General features: G+C 49.8%; 1 protein-coding gene across 4 annotated transcripts in view; it reads left to right on the forward strand.

Moving 5' to 3' along the window:
- TBXAS1 (thromboxane A synthase 1) overlaps nucleotides 1-19914 on the forward strand; it is a 173390-nt gene that overhangs the window by 145376 nt on the left and 8100 nt on the right. For 3 of the 4 annotated variants that reach the window (XM_005205813.5, NM_001046027.2, XM_059885499.1), the window contains 1 exon segment: nucleotides 19262-19353. In XM_005205813.5, the coding sequence (XP_005205870.1) occupies nucleotides 19262-19353 (92 nt within the window). 4 annotated transcript variants of the gene reach the window in all.

Below are 19914 nucleotides of genomic sequence, written 5' to 3' on the forward strand. Positions count from 1 at the left end.
TGTGATGCTCTTTCCACAGCAGAGCCCAGAGGCCCGGGGGAGTCCAGAACCCAGGTCTCACTTCCATCCCCCAGCGGAAGCTAGTTTCAAATCCACACACGCTGAGAGGCCAGAGTTACCGGCCCTGAAGGCTGACCAACAGTTCTGATAACCTGGGCTGGAGACTGAATGCATTTTCTTTCAACCGTATTTCACTCTTTTCAATTCATCTGGCCATTATTCTCACAGGGACCCCAGGACTAAAGGCTCCTTCCATGGCTACATACATATAAAGCCTCACCCCATGCTTCCTGGTTTCACTCGCCATAAGTCGGTTTTCAGGGCCTCTGAGCCTAAAACAGTCACCTAATTATAAAACATATGTTTGATTATAACACGAGCCTTCTGCTAAGATTACTCATCAGAAAGGTAACCCACGGGGACATTAAGAGCTTTCTGAAATCAGTTCCAGACATTTTGACTTTAAATCCATGTCATGTTGCCCTATTTTTTAAGTTATCTTTTTAAAAAGTCACTGGGAAAATAAGTGATCTGGGGGTTCCAAAGATCGGAGCAGGCTGACCAGGGCACTTTTTGCCTTGACCTAGAAGATTCTCTGGGTCACAGGCCCTCCTGGAGCTCCGAGGGTAGTGGCATTCATAAAGGAATGGTGCATTTCCTTCAGGCAGATTTTCCCAGTTTTATGTAGTTCAACTCCCAAACCAGAAATCCAACTCTGCTTCCCGTTCAGCTAGGTTTTTTGCAAAGGACTCTCTTTTCTTCACTGGGGTGGCGCTCACAGCATCCTGTGGGCTGGGCCAAGCAAACAGATACGAGCACAATTTCTGGGGAAGTTGATGACTCCTTAGCGGGGTCCACAAGCCTTGAGAAGTTCCCAAGGGTGCCCCTCCTTTGGCTAGATTTAAGTCCATTTCCTCCTGCCAAGCCCTTAGCAGAAATTAAGAACAGCTGGGCACTATGCTATTTTCAGTAAACTTTGCAAATAGGCTCACTGGTCTGGCCATGATCCTCAAGGGTGGGCCCTTTGGCCCCTTGTTCTTTGAGAAGACTAGTGGACACAGCAACGGCTGCCTGAGGGCCGGGTGCCTCCCCAGACGCTCAGAGCGCTTAAAGGTCAAGTCCAAGGAAAGCAATAAGACAGGGACTCTCCAGATCTAACATGTGAGAGCAGCTGCCCGAGAAATTCTCTGTGGCTTCCTCTCCCTTCCAGGGGTTAGAGGGGCGAGACGGGGCCTCACCAGCCAGAGCGCCCTGCCAGCACCCAGGGAACCAGGAGGTCTCTGTGTGGCCCCGTCTGCTCCTGGCCTGGGTTTGGGGACACTCAGGATGTGCCCAGGTCCTCCCTCTTCCTAGCTTCTCCCAGCTGCCCCTCGTGCGCTCCTGCTGGGTTTCTGTCCCTGCTTCTGAAGCATCCACCCCTGATCCCAGCTGCTCCTCCTCCTCCTCCAACACCCTACTGAATAAGGAAGGAAAAAGCCTACCTTTCCTGTTTGTCTTTAAATTTTGTGTGTGTGTATTTTTGTTTAAAACTTTTTATTTTGTGTTGGGGGTTAGCCGATTAACAATGTGATAGTTTCAAGTGAACAGTGAAGGGGCTCAGCCGTGAATATACATGTATCCCTTCTCTCCCAAACTCCCCTCCATCCAGCCTGCCTCATAACATAGAGCAGAGTGCCTTGTTCCTGTTTATCTTTACTCGGCCTTATCATGGCCTCTGGAATTGAGTAGACGGGTCCGTCAGTGGGCCCTATGAAAATCAAAGTGTGAGTCGCTCAGTCGTGTCTGACTCTTTGCGACCCCGTGGACTGTAGCCAGCCAGGCTCCTCTGTCCATGGGATTCTCCAGCAAGAATACTGGAGTGGGTTGCCATTCCCTTCTCCAGAGGATCTTCCTGACCCAGGGATGGAACCAGGGTCTCCTACATTATAGGCAGATTCTTTACCGTCTGAGCCAATGGGCCCTATGAGCCCGTCTTTCTGTCAGGCTCCATCCCCTCTCTGCCTACTGACTTTGCACACAAACCCCTCTGAGCCTCTGTTTTCTCAGCTGTAAAATAACAGCTCAGTGGGACTCCCTTGGTGGTCCAGTGGCTGGGGCTCTGTGCTCCCTACGTAGGCGCCCTGGGTTCTATTCCTGGTTGCGAAGCTGGGTCCCACATGCCGCAACTAGGGATCCCTTGAGCCGCAACTGAAACCCAATGCAGCCAAATATATATATATATATATATATATTTTTTTTTTTTTAATAACGGCTCAGTGAAATGATCCGCTGAAACTCACCCTGTGCCCACCCCTAGAACTGGGTCAGGAATGCTGGGCGAAGCTGCTGTTCTCCCATCTCCCTCCCCAGCCTTGCCTCCACATCTCCCCACTTCCCTGCCCTCACTCAGGGCCTTGGCTCCAGGGGGAGACGGACCAGCTTCGAGGGCACAGCTGGTGTTCAGGGGCTCGGGGGAGCGCTTTGCCTGGCCCACCTCCCCTGCCTCATAAACGCACACATGGGTCCGGCGTTTACGGGCAGATTCACCGGCTCCAGCAAGAGAGCCTCCAGCAGCCTGGGCCTTCCGGAGCAAGTGGCGGCCTTAAGAGGAGGGAGCTGGAGGTAGCAGCTGGCCCCCAGACCCATCACCATGAGGCACAGGGCCCTCATGGTGTCCTCCGGGGAGCCCAGCCTCCTTTGTCTGCTTCAGGGGGATCCCACCACCTCTGGTCCTGACCCCCGGGAGCTTCCAGGCTGTGAGGATCTCAGCCCAGGAGCTCCCAGGGGCCGCTCTGTCGTCACCCGATCAAGGGTGATGTAAATGACCTTGCCCGGCTCCCCTGTGCCCACCCTCTCAGGGCGGCTTCTCTGTCCCCCGGGTGTCCAAGTGTCCATCCCTGCCCTCACAAGCGTCCCCACCTGGTCTACAGCTGAGGTCTTGGCCCCAGGGCCCTCTGCACCTATGATCCCACAAAACCACTCCAGCCAGTTGGTCCCGTCGCTTTGGGGGCCGCCTAGTGTGACACTGGCACCTGGAGGGACCCCAGCCTGTCCCCACCCTAAGGTTAAGTCCCCCTTGAGAAGCCTCACTGCTGTGCAGGGGGAAAGGCAGTCAGGCCGTGAGGCTGATGGAGACTGTCTGACACGAAGCAGCGGGCACGGAAGACAAAAGAAACAAACGATTCCTTAAGATCCACGGCCAAAACAAATTGCCGTAATTAACACGTGCCACTGCAACCAGCTAGCGGCTGAGACGTGGCTGGCGTGAGGCAGAGGCGTGAGCCGCAGAGAGCACACACTCCAGTAAAATGGCAATAAATGGTGCGGCTGTGATGGAACGTGCTTCAATTTGGTTCCAAAACCTTGCTTAAGTGCTTTTATTGTTTCTGTGTGAGAGAACAGAAAAGCTGTTTGGAAACGGCTGCTAAAGAAACCGCACCACCCCCATCTTTCTGACCCCCTAACCCCTACCCCGGGCAGGTTCCGTGGCCCCTAGGATGGCCTTTCCAAGTTCCCAGGGCACCCACGCTCCCCTCCAACAGAGCCTTGGCACCCAGGTGTCCCCTGGGCTTCTGTGCCTCCGGGGACTGACCGCTGCCCATCTTTGCCCCAGCCCCAGGACCCGCCCCCGGGACCCTGCAGGATACAAAGCAGGCACGAGGTGACAGCCAGCCCAGAAGAATGACGGTCATGGAAGCAGCACTTTATAAACATCAAGGGGACCCCAGAGGTGGCCCAGGGGGACGCTTGCAGTACCGGGGAAATTCCTTAATAGAAGAGATCTTATTAGAAAGTTCCCTAAACTAACACTAAAAATAAAAGCAGAAACATAGGAACACGTTCAACACAATCTTATTTTCATGGGAGGAGGGATGGGAGGGGTGATTTGCCGTCTTGTGGCCACAGTCACCCTTCTGGGGTTTGTTCCACATGGAAAGTATGGCCCAATAGCAGAGGTAAGAAAACCAAAACCTGATTGATAAGTGTGAGGCCAGCGTGGGGAGGGATGGAAGCCCCCCGGGTCTGGGCAGCTCTGCTGGCAGAGCGGGCAGGAGGGCTCCTAACCCAACCTTCCTTGGATGCCTCCAAAGGGAGGCAAGGAGCATGGGCTGGGAGCTGTTTCATGAGATGCCACGCGCCCCCCACTCCCCCACCCCCGATTTCATGAGATGCAGTGCATGGCTCTCGTTTTGGGGAAGCCATTCTGTGACCTTCTCTCCCTACTGCAGGCGTGGTGGGGCACCTGAAGGGCAGAGGATGGAGTGCAGTAGCTGTCATCTGCCCCCATGCCCACCCTGGAGGGGTGAGCCCTCCACATCTGTAATGTGGTGAGAGGGGGTGGATCTTCCAGGCCCCTCCTGAGAGGCCAGGTGCAGGGGGTAGCGGGGGGCCACCTGCAGGCCAGCTGGCAGGAGCCTGGCCTTCTGGCCTCTGCAGACCCCCTCCACCTGGGGCCCCAGCCTGCACCCAGCAGACCAGAGCCGGAGCACAAATGCCTTGGTCTCAGCTCCTCTGAAGAGCAATCAGCTCTCAAGGCTCTAAGCACATGCCATCTGTGATTTAGTAAGTCTCCTCCCATGCTAATTCAATTTAAAAGAAAAAAAATTCCTTCCTATGGACCTCATTCTTATTTATCCAAACCTACTCCTCCAGCTCCCAGTAAAGGAGAGGAATGTGTTTTTGTGTACCTGGGCCCACAGCAGTGAGGATACTCACGTCAGCTATTACTCTGGGCGCCATTTTCATACACTTTGTCACTATCAAGGACATTCTTGGCAAGGCAGTGAAGTGAAAGTCGCTCAGTCGTGTCCGACTCTGCTACCCCATGGACTATACAGTCCATGGAATTCTCCAGGCCAGAATACTGGAGTGGGTAGCCCTTCCCTTCTCCAGGAGATCTTCCCAACCCAGGGATCAAACCCAGGTCTCCTGCACTGCAGGTGGATTCTTTACCCACTGAGCCACCAGGGAAGCCCCCCAAAAACTGGAGTGGGTAGCCCTTCCCTTCTCCAGGGGATCTTCCCGGCCCAGGAATCGAACCAGAGTCTCCTGCATTGCAGGTAGATTCTTTACCAGCTGAGCCACCAGGAAAGGGAGCCTTTTCACTAAAAGCCACCTGCTGCAGAAAAGGGGATATGGCTAAGCTCACCTAGGGTGGAAGAGAGGAGGAGGTGGTAAGATGGTCCTCAGGAAACTCCAGCTCTCCCAGGGCCTGGCTGTGTGGCTCGGGGCAAGCTACGTGAGCTTCAGAAAGCCCAACTCCTCCTGAGAAAAGTGGGGTCTTCTGAGGACCCATCGAGATGACGGGGAAGCCCCCGGCTTGGAGCTTGGCAGAGGCAAGAGTTGAGAGGGGGATTTCCGAGGATCAGCCGCAGGTCGGCTGTTGCCCCTGCTGCATCTTCTAGGGTGTATCTTCCAGCCTCCTCTGATGAGAGGAATGGAGACTTCTCACCAGCCTCTCCCCTACTGCCCCCAGGTAATTTCTTAATTCTCATCAGCACAGCTGTTTCCATATCTCCTGAGATGACCCCAGGCTCGCAGCTACCACTCATAGGGTTGCTCATGTACCAAAGCAGGAGAGTTACAGACCCAACTTCTTAAGAAAAAATCCTAGAGGGCACTCATGAGGAATCCTCACTACAACCTCCAAGGTGTGGTTTCTCCCCATTTTACAGATGAGCAAACTGAATGTTGACGTGGCTTAATAACTTGCCGGCTGTCTTCCAGCTATGTCTGATGAATTTCACATCTCTGCTCTTCCTGTTTATAATTCTGCCTGCCGCTCATAAATTTCAAAATCTCAGGAGTTAATTGGGGTGAGAGTGTTAGTCGTTCAGTCATGGCTGACTCTGTGACCCCAAGGACTGTAGCCCGCCAGGCTCCTCTGTCCATGGGATTCTCCAGGCAAGAATACTGGTGTGGGTAGCCATTCCCTTCTCCAGGGGACGTTCCCAACTCAGGAATGGAACCTGGGTCTCCCACATTTCAGGCAGATTCTTTACCATCTGAGCCAAGAGGGAAGCCCTCAGGAGTTAGTTATTACACAAATAAACAAAACAAGCAAACAACAGTAAATTGCTCTTTAGATTTTTTCGTTACTTCAGAACTTACGCTTAACTAGGGTTGGGTTTATATTAAAGCTGAGCTGGTCTAGTAGATCTTTTTAAAGAATAATAAGTGAGAATTTCTGTGTGGGCAAAAGTGAAGGCAGGTCCCCTCAGCTGTCCAGGCGTGGCTGCTCATTAGAACAATGGAAAGGTTGAACTCATTGCTTCTTAAGTCTCTGATCTTTCCTCCCAGTCACGTGCCAGCTGAGAGTACTGGGTGACTCTCCTTTCCCCTGAACTGGCCACCAGATAAGCCTTACTTCCAGCATTTGTTACAGTCTGGTACCAGATGCCACTTGGACCTCTGGACATCGTTCTTAGGAAAAGAGATTTTTTTTCTTTTGCTTTTTTTTTTTTTTAGCTCCAGCCTAGCTTTTCCCACTTACATCCTGAACTGTGAAAATGGACTGAGCAGGCAACAGAGAATTTAAAATGAGCTGGGAGAAAAAAATGTCCTACGACAATAAATCGCATCACAGTGGCGATCTCTATCTAACCAGAAAATTCTCAGCCCAGACAATGGCTCATTTATTTCCAACAATATTCAATACAGCGGAATTCCAGGCCCACAAAAGGATTTCTACAGATTCTTGGAGTTGCTTGCAAAGGGGTTTAACCTACATAGAAAAGAGAGCTGTTCAATTATAGATTCCCAGGCATGAGGGAGACCTTTGTAAATAAATTGTAAGGTGGTCTGCTGAAAACGTGGCTTCTTCCCTGGGGTGGAGGGGGGGGGGCATCTCACCTCCTGACAGTGCAAGGCAGAAGCACCAGGCCTCACCTGGGGAGGGTGTTTGGGTGAACAGCTGGGTCGAGATGTCTGCTGGCGGGGTGGGGGGCAGAGCCCGCTACGGGAGGATAGGAGCCCCTCACCCAGACCCTCAGCTGATACATTTTATAAACATCCAGGCAGGGCAGCCTCGCAAGACTCCTGGGCTTTACAGATACATTTCAGATCCACGGTCAGCGAGACGGTGTTCTGAGCATGGGCTGGAAAGAGGCGGTAGGAAACAGGAGAGGAGGGAGAGGTCTGGAAGCAGCCTTCTAAATTTAACATGCAGTTGCTTTTAGGCCAAGTGGATGAAGAGTAAATTCCAGCGCCTAAAGCTCTTATCTTTGTTTACCATTTCCCCAAACAGCAAGTGACCTGGGCTCTGCTTTCAGCCTGAATTAGCAACCAAGATGCACGCAGGAATGAGCGATGGGATGCTGGGGGCTGGGCCAGGGGGATAAACAGGGCAAGCTGACCACTCCCCACCTTGATGGGACATTTGCCCGAGTGACCCGACGTGACGTTGCAGGCCGTCCCTGGGCAGGCGAGGGTGAGGTCGTGATGCGTCAGACCATCCCAGATCGGGGAGGACCATGAAGCCTTCCACCTCCTTGATGAGGGAGCCATAAATATCCTAGAGCGACCTTTTCTGATGCTCAATAATAGCTTCTCAACATCTCTCCAGCGGGCATGGAGCATGGCTGCTTTATTGCTAACTTCTAGCCATTTGAAAGGAGAAGGCAATGGCACCCCACTCCAGTACTCTTGCCTGGAAAATTCCATGGATGGAGGAGCCTGGTAGGCTGCAGTTCATGGGGTCGATAAGAGTCAGACACAACTGAGCGACTTCGCTTTCACTTTTCACTTTCATGCATTGGAGAAGGAAATGGCAACGCACTCTAGTGTTCTTGCCTGGAGAATCCCAGGGACGGGGGAGCCTGGTGGGCTGCCATCTATGGGGTCGCACAGAGTCGGACACGACTGAAGCGACTTAGCAGCAGCAGCAGTAGCCATTTGAAAATTCCTCCGTGTATGTTGAGGCATAATTTTTTCTCTCTGGGACTTACCATTGGGCTTGGTTCCCTCCTCAGTCACGGTAGGAGCAGTGTGTCCTTTTTGTCACACGCCTGCCACTCAGGTGGCTGTGCCCTCACGTCTCCCCGTGATTCGCTCTGTTCTCCTGAGTTCTCTGAGTGCCTCACTGAAGCAAGTTGGTCCACTTTACTCGCCCTGGTCCCACCTCTCTCCCTGCCGTCACTCAGCCTCACAGATGCTGACTTTGGCCTCACCTTTCTCCCCAGATGATGGCCCAATGGCCTTTCCAGCCCCTCTGCCATCTTCCCCTGGACAGTCCTCACATTTCAGTCTCAGCTACATGTAGTCCACAATGCCCTGCTTTTCTCTCCTCCCCTCATACCAGTGGACTTGTGTACCCATTATGGGTTGAACTGGACACCATCCCCTGCTGGGGCCCCCAGCCGATGCTGCCCTACGAAAGCCAAGATCCTGCAAGAGGCAGCCCCAGCCGGGGCCATTCCGGTTCCCTCATTTTTTTTTTTTTTTTTCAGCCAGCCCGGGATGAAATCTGAAAATCACTTTTATCTCTTGGTTCCTTGACCCCTTATATCCAGACTTGCCAGTCAGGCTAGTCATCCTTTGCACCAGTGACGCTGAGAATTACCCTGGGAGCTTTTAAAACCATATTAATTCCTGCGCCCAGTCCAGACCAATTAAAGTGGAATGTTTCTAAGTGGTGCTGGGCATCAGCTGAGAACAACCACGAGGGGAGTCACTGCTAACATTCCTCCTGTTCCTACCCCATTTCCTGTTCTGATAGCAGACACTGTCCTCAGAGCTCATCGTCTCTGCCTGGACTCCCACACAGTCCCCCGTTTTATTGCCTAACCCCCCCAACACTTCCAACTATCCCTCCATGTCATGATCAGGTCACAAGATATCATCTTCTGTGTGTCACCTCCACACATCAAACACCTTCAGTGGCTCCCTAGTACCAAAATAACAAATCTTTGAACAAGTAGACCGATTCCTGAACATATAGTAAGTGGTAGGTATGGGACTGTACCCCCGCCCCCAACACTCTGCTAAGTGCAGGCCAGGTACTCGATGTCTATCTCAGGGGAGAGAAGAGTGAACAAAAAAATATTTATCTGCAAATTAATGCCATAACTCCCTCCACAAGGGCTGAGAAAACGGGCTGGGTGTTTGCCTATCATTTACTAAGGGGATTATTTCTTTAAATATCACCTATAATCAACTGTGGACAATCCCTGCTAATGGAGAGAACCAAATCCTAAATATTACAACACAGCAGATAATTCAAAAACTTGAATCTGCTTGATCTGGGAATGTGTTTTACGCTTCTGAGGGCTTGCGTCTGATAACGGAGATGATTTTAAAATTAGGTAATTAGATGTGTCTTATTTGTTCCTCCCCCTACCCAGTCCCCATAGACACTCAAGGAATAAATAACTCAGCTCCCAAAATAATATGCTATTTTTTTTCTCTCAACCCTTTCCTGAAATAGAGATAGTGGATACATTCCAGGGTACTGAAGGGGGCAGGAAGAGGAAAGAAGGCAGAAACCCGCAGTGACAGTTAATAGAGGGGATGGGATGGGGGGTTGTCAACAGACCGCCCTTCAACGGATCCACCATTAAACCGTAGCCAGTACACCCAACCAGCCTGCAAACTGTTCACAGTATCTGCTAAAGCTGACCACACACATCCCGTGACCCAGCAATTCCACCCCTAGGTACATACCCAACAGAACTGTGACCTACGTTCACCAAAAGCCACATATAACAGTGTCCCGCTTTCTTCATAATGGGCCCCGAACTGGGGACAATGCAAATGTCCACCCACAGCTGGAAGGATGAACAGACATGGAATGGACACACAACTCCACACCATACCACCAGTGAGTCTCAAAGACACACAGTGAACACAGGAAACCAGGCACAAAAGCCGAGGTTCTGGATGTTCCATTTACGTAAAGTTTTTAAAGAGGCAAGATAACCCCTTGTTTTAGAGGTCAGGACGATGCTTACTTTTTCTGGGGGGAGCAATGATGGGAAGGGGTCACTGAGGTCCGTGGGAGCGCTGGAACTGTTCTGCATCCTGATCTGGATGCTGGTGACGCAGGGGCGCTCACTTTGTGAAAATTTACTAAGCCCTGCGCTTTGGTTTGCATTATATTGAATATTTTCCTGTGTGCATGTTATTCTTCCAGAAAATATACAAAGGAAAGTAAGGGAGGAAGGAGGGGAGGGGAGAGAGAGGATGAAAGGAGAGCGGAAGGGTGGCAATGCTTGAAGGTAAAATCCTTGGAAGCTGAAGATCTGCGTTTAGTTCTCACTCTGCCACGTGCTAGCTGTGTGACCTTGGACTAGCCACTAACTTCTCTGAGTCTTTTTTTTTTTCATCTATGAAATAGGAAACAAAAATGCCTACCTGCTTCACAGTGCAGTTGTGAGGACCAAATGATGTAAGGGATATAAAAATTCTTCAGAAGGCAGTAGAGTACTGCAGGAGAGGAGTACTATTATTGTCATAATAGAGCTCTGCAGACAGAATTCCTGCAGAGCGTCAGTACCATCAATAAAGCTGAACCCAGGGCAGTCAGCAGGGAGGGCTGACATGGTGGCGGGGTATGTGTGTGTGTGTGGGTACAGGCAGGCTGGTTTTGGGTCGTTCATTACATCTCCTCATCTAATCCCTTAATGGCCTAGGCCTCAGTGTACAAGAGCACCTGGAATAATCCCTGTGTTTATGTGAGATGGGTCTGTCGCATTCCTTTTAAAGTGGATATAAATAGATGCCACACACACCCTCCTAATTACCTCTCCTAAGGTAGGACGCTTGTCTACTTCTAAACCTGCCAAATTCTTTAGATTAGCATATGCAGGACTGTCCGGGTATTAGGAAGGCAAGCCAGCCACGTAGAAGAACCCCCCACCCCCAACAGCTTTCCCCTCATTACTTCTTGCTCCAGGCCTGAAACAGCTCTCTCAGAATATCTATGGATGTCAACGCTGAGCCAGAAGAACCCCAGTGCCCCAGTTTAAGTGGGCCATGAGGAACCCAGGCCTGGGCTCAGCCTCGCCCTGGGGACTCAGGGCTCTGCCTGGAGACTGGCCGCCAGGGGACTATGGGTTTTCTTCCAGGTCAGGGGGCAAAAGGGCAAAGTGAGAGTTGCCACATTTTCCCTGGGAGAATTCCATCTCGTGGTCCATGTCCCCTGGAGAATGAGTGCAAGTGGAAACCTTGAGTCTTCCCGGGTCTCTGTCTTCCCTTCTGTCCCTAGGCTTGAACTCCCTTGGCCTTATCTTACGGGACACCAGGGTCCCAGCTTCTAGTAGGTGGGGCCTGACCTGACCCCACGCATTATGTGCAACACCAAGTCTGGGGCATGTGTGCGAGCATTTAGCAAAACTGTCTGATGCTGGTATTTCTTGGGAGGAACAAAATTGTGGCCTCCCCCACTTCTATTTCCTTTAGAAAAATAAGAAAACATAAATTTTTCTATTAGATCCCTGAGCCTCCAGGAAAAATATTTTTGAAAGCAATGACATTTTAATTTTCTTTTTATCATTCTACTCCACATGGTATCAGCACACACCCAGACTGAGGTGTACATGTAGATGTGAGTGACTCAGAGTGTGTGTCTGTAACTTGCAGAGAAAATGGTACACAAAAATCCAAATGTAGCAAAGTGAGGTTAACAGGCAAGGAGAGTATTTCCCACTTAAATTTATTTATCAATAGTTTCCCATAGCGTTCCCTTGTGTGTGCTTCTGCTCAGTCATGTCTGATACTTTGTGACCCCACGGACTGTAACCTCCCAGGCTCCTCTGTCCATGGGATTTCCCAGGCAAGAATACTGGAATGGGTTGCCATTTCCTCCTCCAGGGATCTTCTCGACCCAGGGACTGAACTCACATTTCTTGCATCTCCTGCTTTGATAGGTAGATTCTTTACCACTGTGCCACCTATCAGATTTAGCTACCACATTTAAATATTGGTTTGCAGAGGCTAAACTAAATGATAGAAAGACCAAGAGACTGAGCTACTTAGACATAAAAGTAGCAGTTATTGCCCATTGAAAAATCAAATAGAGATGAAAACATCTCTCTGAAAATGATTGAGAATGCAAACCATAAGGCAAAGATTCCATTCACTTTTTTGTTTCTATTTTCCCCCAATATTTAAGATTTAATCAATATTTCCCAATATTAAATGTTAGTAAATATTTAAAATTTATTTTCAACCGTCTAAGAGTATGTGTGTGTATGCTAAGTCCCTTCAGTCATGCCTGACTCTTTGCAACCCTATGACCTGTAGCCCTCCAGGCTCCTCTGTCCATGGGATTCTCCAAGCTAGCATACTGGAGTGGGTTGCCATGCCCTCCTCCAGGGGATCTTCCCAACCCAGGGATCAAATCCATGTCTTGTATGTCTCCTGCATTGGCAGGCAGGGTCTTTACCACGACCACCACCTGGGAAGACCGTCTAAGAGTACAGTTACTTGTTTTGCAGAACAGGTGCCAGCTGAACGGGATTCTGTAAGATTGTAGAATGGCTTTCCTTCTTGACACATCCTTCGAGAGTAGTTTAACATGGAGAACAGAGGGCCTTGTGATGAAACGTGCTCCTGGCCTCTGAATATTACATTTAAACAGAAGTCCTGTCTGCCTGTTTGGTACTTTAGTTTCCAGAGACCTTTCACCTTTACCATGTCATTGGCTCTGCTCCAAGAGACGGGTAGGGAAAAATCATGACCTGGAACTCAGAGACTAGGGGACCTGTTGATGTTGCCTTGGTGACTGGCCCAAGGCCAGGGCTGCTGGGCAATGGATGCAGGGCAGAACCCCTGGCGGGACATGGTGACCACCCCGAGGCCTGGCCCAGGCCAGCCAGAGAGGCTGCAGGGGCATCCTCGTGGGGTGAGAGACAGATTGATTGTAAGGGCTCTCCCAACTCTTAATTCTGATAACCTGGGCTTTGCTACAGGCTTTGGGGGGAGTGGGTACCCTTGGGGATCCAATTTTAACATTATCTCTTGGAAACCCAGATGCTTGAAGTGCTTCCTGGCTTGACTCTGCTCAGATCCTACTCCCCGCAAGTTCCCCAACACTCCAGGCCAAGCAGACCCCCTCAGCCCTTGCCAGCACAGACAGAGGGTCTGAGCATGCCGAGGGGAACAGCCCAGGGCTGACTGGTGCAAATCTCAGCCCCAGGTCCCCAGGATCTTGCCTGCAAGGCCTCGGCTTCTATTTAAACATCTGGGCCGAGCTCACCAAACTTTTCTTCCAAGGAAAAGCACTTCCTTGACTAAACTTTCACTTCTTTCTCTTTTATTTCAAATAAATTCTACTCCCACCCCCATTTAAAAAAATATTTTTATTTATTTGGCTGCCCAGGGTCTTAGTTGCAACATGTGGGACCTAGTTCCCTGACCAGGGATCGAACCTGGAACCCCCGCATTGGGAGCGTGGAGTCTTAGCCACTGGACCGCTAGGGAAGTCCCCCAATCCCATTTTTTTAATGTGTCCTTTTTTTTTTTTCTAGATGGCAAAGAAAAACATGCCACCTTTTCCATTTCATTTCCCCCACCATGATCCATGCCTGCTGCATTTCGTTCACGTCTGCCCCAGACCCGGGTGCCCTGCACAGAGGCCCTTCTGTCTTCTGTACCCGGAGCTCTGCTCTCCAGCCTCCAAGACATCCCAGAACAGCCCCTCTCCCCCTCAGACAGCCTAACACAACCATTTCAGATTCTTTCACGCATCTCAGAGTCTTTACACAGGCTGTTGCATGCTCTATTGTTATTTAAATTTCTATCTACTACCTTAATTTCTTATGAAGGAAAACTTTAAGCTATATAAGTTGGAAAAATAGCTGAGTGAACCCCTGTGTACCCATCACTCAGCTTCAAGTGTCAAATGGTGGCCACTTTGGTTCCCTCGCCCTCTCCTACTCTGCCATTTTCTTTTTTGGCTTTTAGATCCCGGACATCATCTCACGTTTTTCATATCTGTTGTGAAGAATTTGGATTCAAGATTGCCGAGGTCCTTTAGGTTCAGTTTGACTCTGAGCAGAAGCGCAGGTTCCCTCCCGGGGAGTCCCCATTTGCCATACGCTTGCTGCCCTCTGCTGGCCGGGCTGGCTCAGGACACTTTTGCCCTCGATGCTGGCCCAGATTTTCCTCAAATAACTTAACCCAGGAGTTGGGGGGGGGGGGGGGCGGGGCGCGGGTGGAGGGCGGGGAGGAGGGGACCGGGTTCTAAGGGGTGAAGGGGAGTCTGAGTGGGTGGGTGGGGACTGCCTCGCCTGGGTTTGGTTAAAACGCTGAGACCTGAGCGCCCCCCTTCAACCACATCCATACATCCATGCAGAAAAGATCACTAGGGCAGGTCAGACAGATAGTCTGCAGCAGTCTCACCACCTTGGCTGCACAAAACCAGCATCCAGGCCCCACCCTGAACCAACAGTCAAATCCCTGAGGGGCCAGGGATCAAGCATCCTTATATACTAAAAACCCCCTGGCTGCATCTAATGTTCAAGCATGTCAAGAACTGCTGGGCCAACACGCTGATGTTGGTATGCATCTTGAGCCCAAAGCTAAGAAGTAGTGATTTTTTTAAAAAAAAGCTCATCGGGGAAAAGAATAAATGAAGACTTGACCTCACAATACAAATTACCCTTGGTCTATCTTAAAAAGTCCCTTCCAAGTGCTGACAGCTTCCGGCCAGACACTTTTGTTTGAGGAACCAATACCATGGACTTGCTAGGGATGCTACTCTTAGATCTGGTTTCCTTTTCTTTTTTGAGATATAGTTCTACATTTGGGTGAACAGTACCACTGTTCTGTTCTGGCTTTTTACATGTCTGCATTTGTTAAGACTCCTTTCGTTGCAGATAACAGAATTTGGCTGTCACTAAGTTAGGTCAAAAATGAGAACTTGCTGGAAGGGTACTGAGACGCCACCCACAGGGCTCCTTGCCAGGAGCAGATGGCAAACAGGACACAAGGAAATGGATCCTGTCCTTTGCCTCTGGTTCTCCGCACATCTAATTCATGGCTGCTTTCTCACGGCAAACGTGTTTACTGCTCATTAATCCGCATGGCGGTACATGGCCACCAACAGATCATGACTTACCTGTGTTCAGCTTCCAGCTGCTGGAGAAAAACTCCTTTTTCCTCTGCCTAGGTCCTTTAAAAGTCCAGGCTGACACTTTCAGGTCAGAGCCCCACTCAGGAGCCAATCAACTGTGGCCTGCAGGGCTGACTATGTAATTTGTCCAACCTGATGCCAAATGGAAAAAAGCAAGGGAAAGTGCCATTAACAGTATATAGAAAGGCTCTTCCTTTCTTCTCCCATCTCTCAAATTATCACAGTGTGTTTTATTTTCTATTTAACATCAGTCTAAGTAAAGAAAACTCTAAATTTTAAATTATCAGTGTGAATTTTACCACTCATCTCTGGATCATGCAATGCCACTTTTAAATGGTAATATCAGAGCATTTAACTCACATGCAGAACCACTGAAATTACATAACTAGTATTTTGTGACTCATGGGCCAGAAGAGATAAAGACAAACCAAACTCCTCAAGATTGGAAGGAAGATGAGGGGGTGTGCCAGGTTCCCCCAGAGTGTGGGGGCACAGGATGAGTTGGGAGAGTCAGGAGCCTGGGGTCTCTGCCCCTCCTCCAGCCACCAAGCCCACCTACAGGATGGCACCCCTAGACCCCGGGGCAGGGTCTAGGGAAGATGAGCCAGGTGTCCCCCTTCCCAGATCCAGCCCCCAAACCCACAGTAGGCTGTCACTCCCCAAAGATCTTTAAACTTCTGTGCCAGGAAACATGCAGTATTAGACCAGGAGTGGGCAGAGGCTTGTCCAGGGCAGCACACAGCCACAGTGCTGCCTGCCCAGAGCAGGGATGGCCAACACCATGCCCACTCCAAGATGCTTCAGGGTGAATGCACCCCATGCCTACCTCCTCCACACCTGAGCCTAAGCCCCTGAGGAATGGAGGGCAATGGTGGTCAAAGGGAAACCAGAGAGGGGTGGCCAGGCTGGGCCCAGGGCACCAGGGGCAGGAGAGCAGACAGCTGAGAACCCGCCCTGGGGAAGAAGCCAAGGTGGGAGCCCTCATGGGTGAGGCTCCAAGCCCCGTTGCTCACTCCAGTATCCCCTCAGACTCTGCTCCCTAAACACAAATTCAAAGATATGACGATTAAGATTCTCCACAGGGGACTCCCCTGGCAGTCCAGGGTTAAGACTTCACCATGCAACGCAGGGGGTGTGGGTTCCATCTCTGGTCTGGAAGCTAAGATCCCACATGCCTCAACAGCCAAAAAAAAAAAAAAATCAAAATATAAAATAGAAACAGTATTGTGACAAATACAATTTAAAAAAAAAATTTTTTTTTTTAAAGAAGAATCTCCACTTGGCAACCACAGAGCATTAAACCCCAAGCATTAGAGCCCCTCTCTCCAGTCATGTGTTTATCGGCCTGGCCCTGGTGGCCTGGGATGGAGGTGGAATTGTGGGGTCAGGAGATAACCTTCTAAATAAACAGTTCCCAGAAACGAAGATGGAGAATGTTGGGAAAGCCAACTGTTTTCATTTTTGCCTTTCAAATTTGTAAACATTAGGCTGCACATGTTTTCAGCAACTTGACTTTGTGTGTGTGTGTGTGTGTGTGTGTGTGTGTGTGTGTATGTTGGTCACTCAGTTGTGTTCAACTCTTTGTGATCCTGTGGACTGTAGCCCGCCAGGCTCCTCTGTCCATGGAATTCTCCAGGCAAGAATACTGGAGTGGTTTGCTATTCTCTTCTCCAGGGGATCTTCCCGACCCAGGGATCCAACTCGGGTCTCCCTTGTTGCAGACAGATTCTTTACCATCTCAGCCACCAGGAACATTTTTCACTCAGCAGTATTTTATGCACTAATGGCTACCTTATATTGAACAGCGATACTCTAACAGATTAGCTAAGGTATTTACCATGGACTTCAGAATTCCACATGTTCTGGCTCATCACTCTCCACTCTGCCTGTCTGCCCCTCACACACTAAGCATTTAGTGCTTACGCATTTGCTCCTGCCAGCGTGGTCCCCTCTCTCATGGGGACAGCCTATTGGCCTTACCGTAGAGTTTTGGTTCTGTCCTGATGCGTGATGCTACCCAAGGACAGATGTTTCTAAGGCAACCCTGATGTTGCTGATCCAGGGAGTTCTGTCTTACAATCACTGGTTTAGATCCCATGCAAGGCGGCAGCTGCAGGCTTGTGAGCAGCTCCCAGGGGTAAGATGGGGCCTGCAGAATGGGCTTGCCTCAAGTGCTGCCCCCTGCTGTCCTGAGAGGAGAAGTCAGAAGCAAGCTAAAGAGGAGGAGGAGGAGGAGGAGAAAAGTCCTCCCAAATTGAGGACTTCTCTTTGAACATCGTTAACTGATTTATGACTTCCCAGGTGGCACTAGTGGTAAAGAACCCACCTGCCAATGCAGGAGGCATGGGATATGTGGGTTTGATCCCTGTGTCAGGAAGATCCCCTGGAGGAGGAAATGGTAACCCAGTCCAGTATTCCCATGGATAGAGGAGCCTGGTGGGCTACAGTCCATGGGGTCACAAAGAGTCTGACCAGAGTTGGACACAGTTTAGCTACTGAGCATGCCCGCAACTGATTTAAAAAGATGAGACTGTCATCAAGCAGGTAATTTAACTCAAGCGCTGTAGGGAGCGGACAGACAGGATGGGAGAAATGGGGAGGTGGGGGGGCGGATATCCTCCAATTAGCAGAGCAGCTAACAAACTCCTGTAACCCTGCCCTAACTCATCCCACCCACAGGGGTGCCCACACCTAGCTTCTCAACATCCCACCAATTCACTATCACCCATTCCTCGCATCACGGGGTGACGGCAGAGAATGACAGTGTCACCCCATGGAAATCATCCAGGGGATGTTAGGGTTCCCCAACCCTGGGTGCTGGAATTGTGCTTCTCCACATCTTTGCCCTAATCAATATTTTCCAGCTTTTTATAACCTGATGAGTGAAAACCGAATCTCATGCTATCAATTTGTATTTTTCATCAAGGCAACCCATACTTGTTGCCTCTTCATTTCTGTTGACCACTTTTCTGATGAGTTTCTTTTCTTACTGATTTATTGTAGCTCATGGAGTTTTGGGGCTTCCCACATAGCTCAGTTTGCTGCCAGCAATGCTGGAGACCTGGGTTCAATTCCTGGGTTGGGAAGATCATCTGGAGAAGGAAATGGCAACCCACTCCCATATTCTGGCTTGGAAAATCCCAAGGACAGAGGAGCCCAGCAGGCTACAGTCCATAGGTCGGAAGAGTCGAACATGACTTAGCGCTATCTTTCTTTTCAAGTTTTTGTTACCATTGATCCTTTTTAGACACAGCAGTTGTTTTTGTTTTGCTGTTTTACTATTTGTCTTTTAACTTCATGATGTGCCCATTACTACCCTGTGGTAGCCTCCCTGAGATTTGCTAGAGGACAAGTGTTGACAAAAATAATCAATAAATGATCACTAATAAGAATAGAAAAGAGTTTTATTTGAGCCAAACCAGTCCAGAAGCCCACTTCCCAGATTATTCTGAGAAATTGCTCTGGAGAAGTAGGGTTTTCAGCCCGGTTTTATATCTCATCAGAACAAAGAACATTAAACAAGTCAGGGTTACATTTCTTCAAGGTTTCAAAAAAAAAAAAGACCAGCGCATACATAGCAAGTCAACATGGCCTTGGCACCTGGGAAGGGAGTCTTATCATCAAAGGAGAACCAGCATTGGCTTCCCAGGAAGAAAGGCATTTAATCTTTATTTTTAACACAGACATTCTTTACTCCCAGTTAATGTGCTGGTTTCTTTAATAATTGAAGTAGTTGTACAGTGTATGTTTGACAGGCCACAAAGGGGCTACTTTAGTTAGCGTAAAATTCAAGTGAACTCATGTATAAAGCCAGAATGACTTCCCTATATCCTGATATGAAAAATAATTTTTTATCATAAGGGAGTGTGTACAATACGTAGCCTGCCACACCATCCGCTCTCATAATTGCTATCAGGGCAGCCGCCGCCGTAGTTTTATAACATACATCTGACACCCAGAGGCCCCGCAGTCCCAGGCCTGCTGGTCTTCAGTAACACGCAGCACCGTGAAACCAGCGTAATAGAATATGTAGACTGTTCTGCAGAGTGCTAATCTAATGCCATTTGGATGGGATCATGTTTCATCTTGTGGGGTTTCCATGTAAGCGTTTGCGAGCACTGAAGCTGCTCTAAAGTTAGTGGGAAAGACTGAAAGCTGTGTGACTCGATCTAACTCAGCATTCCTCCTTTGTTACCACCCCTCCATCAGCTGGCCCCTGAGTACTGCAGCCTCCAGGAAGGTCTGCCCTACTTGGACATGGTGATTAAAGAGACCTTGAGGATGTACCCACCGGCTTTCAGGTAAGCCTGCACCCCAGGTCTTCAGTCTGTCACCACCTGTGTTGTGAAGAATGCTGGACCCAAGCTCCTGGAGGGGAAGGTCTGAGTATTGGGGGTCATCTCCAGGGGCACTGGACACCATGCCGGACATACGGTCACCATGGAAGTAAATGTCTGGCCTATATTCCTATATGTTAACTATCTTTTCAAAGCGTCATTGCTGTTTTCTTAACACAACCTTCCTCCCCAACCCAAGCCAATCTCTTTGGCCTCCTAGCCTCAGATGACTTTTGCTCTTTCCCTGGCCTGTTCATTCACCAGCTACTTATTAAGCATCTACTTTATGCCATGCGCTGGGAAATCAGCCAAAACAGATAAAGCATCTGCCTTTGGAGTTGACAGTCCAGAGGGGAACATCCAAGGCCTGGAATGCTCCTTCATTCTCTCCAACGATCCACACCTCACCCCATCCTCAGAGCTCCCACCCAGAACTTAGTGCTCCAGGAGGTCTGACTCAGCCAGCCTCCTGTTCCCCACTGGCTCTCTCCCCACCACAGCACTCTGCACACTGACTCTACCTCA

Source organism: Bos taurus, chromosome 4 (assembly GCF_002263795.3).
Source record: "Bos taurus isolate L1 Dominette 01449 registration number 42190680 breed Hereford chromosome 4, ARS-UCD2.0, whole genome shotgun sequence".
NCBI lineage: Eukaryota > Metazoa > Chordata > Mammalia > Artiodactyla > Bovidae > Bos > Bos taurus.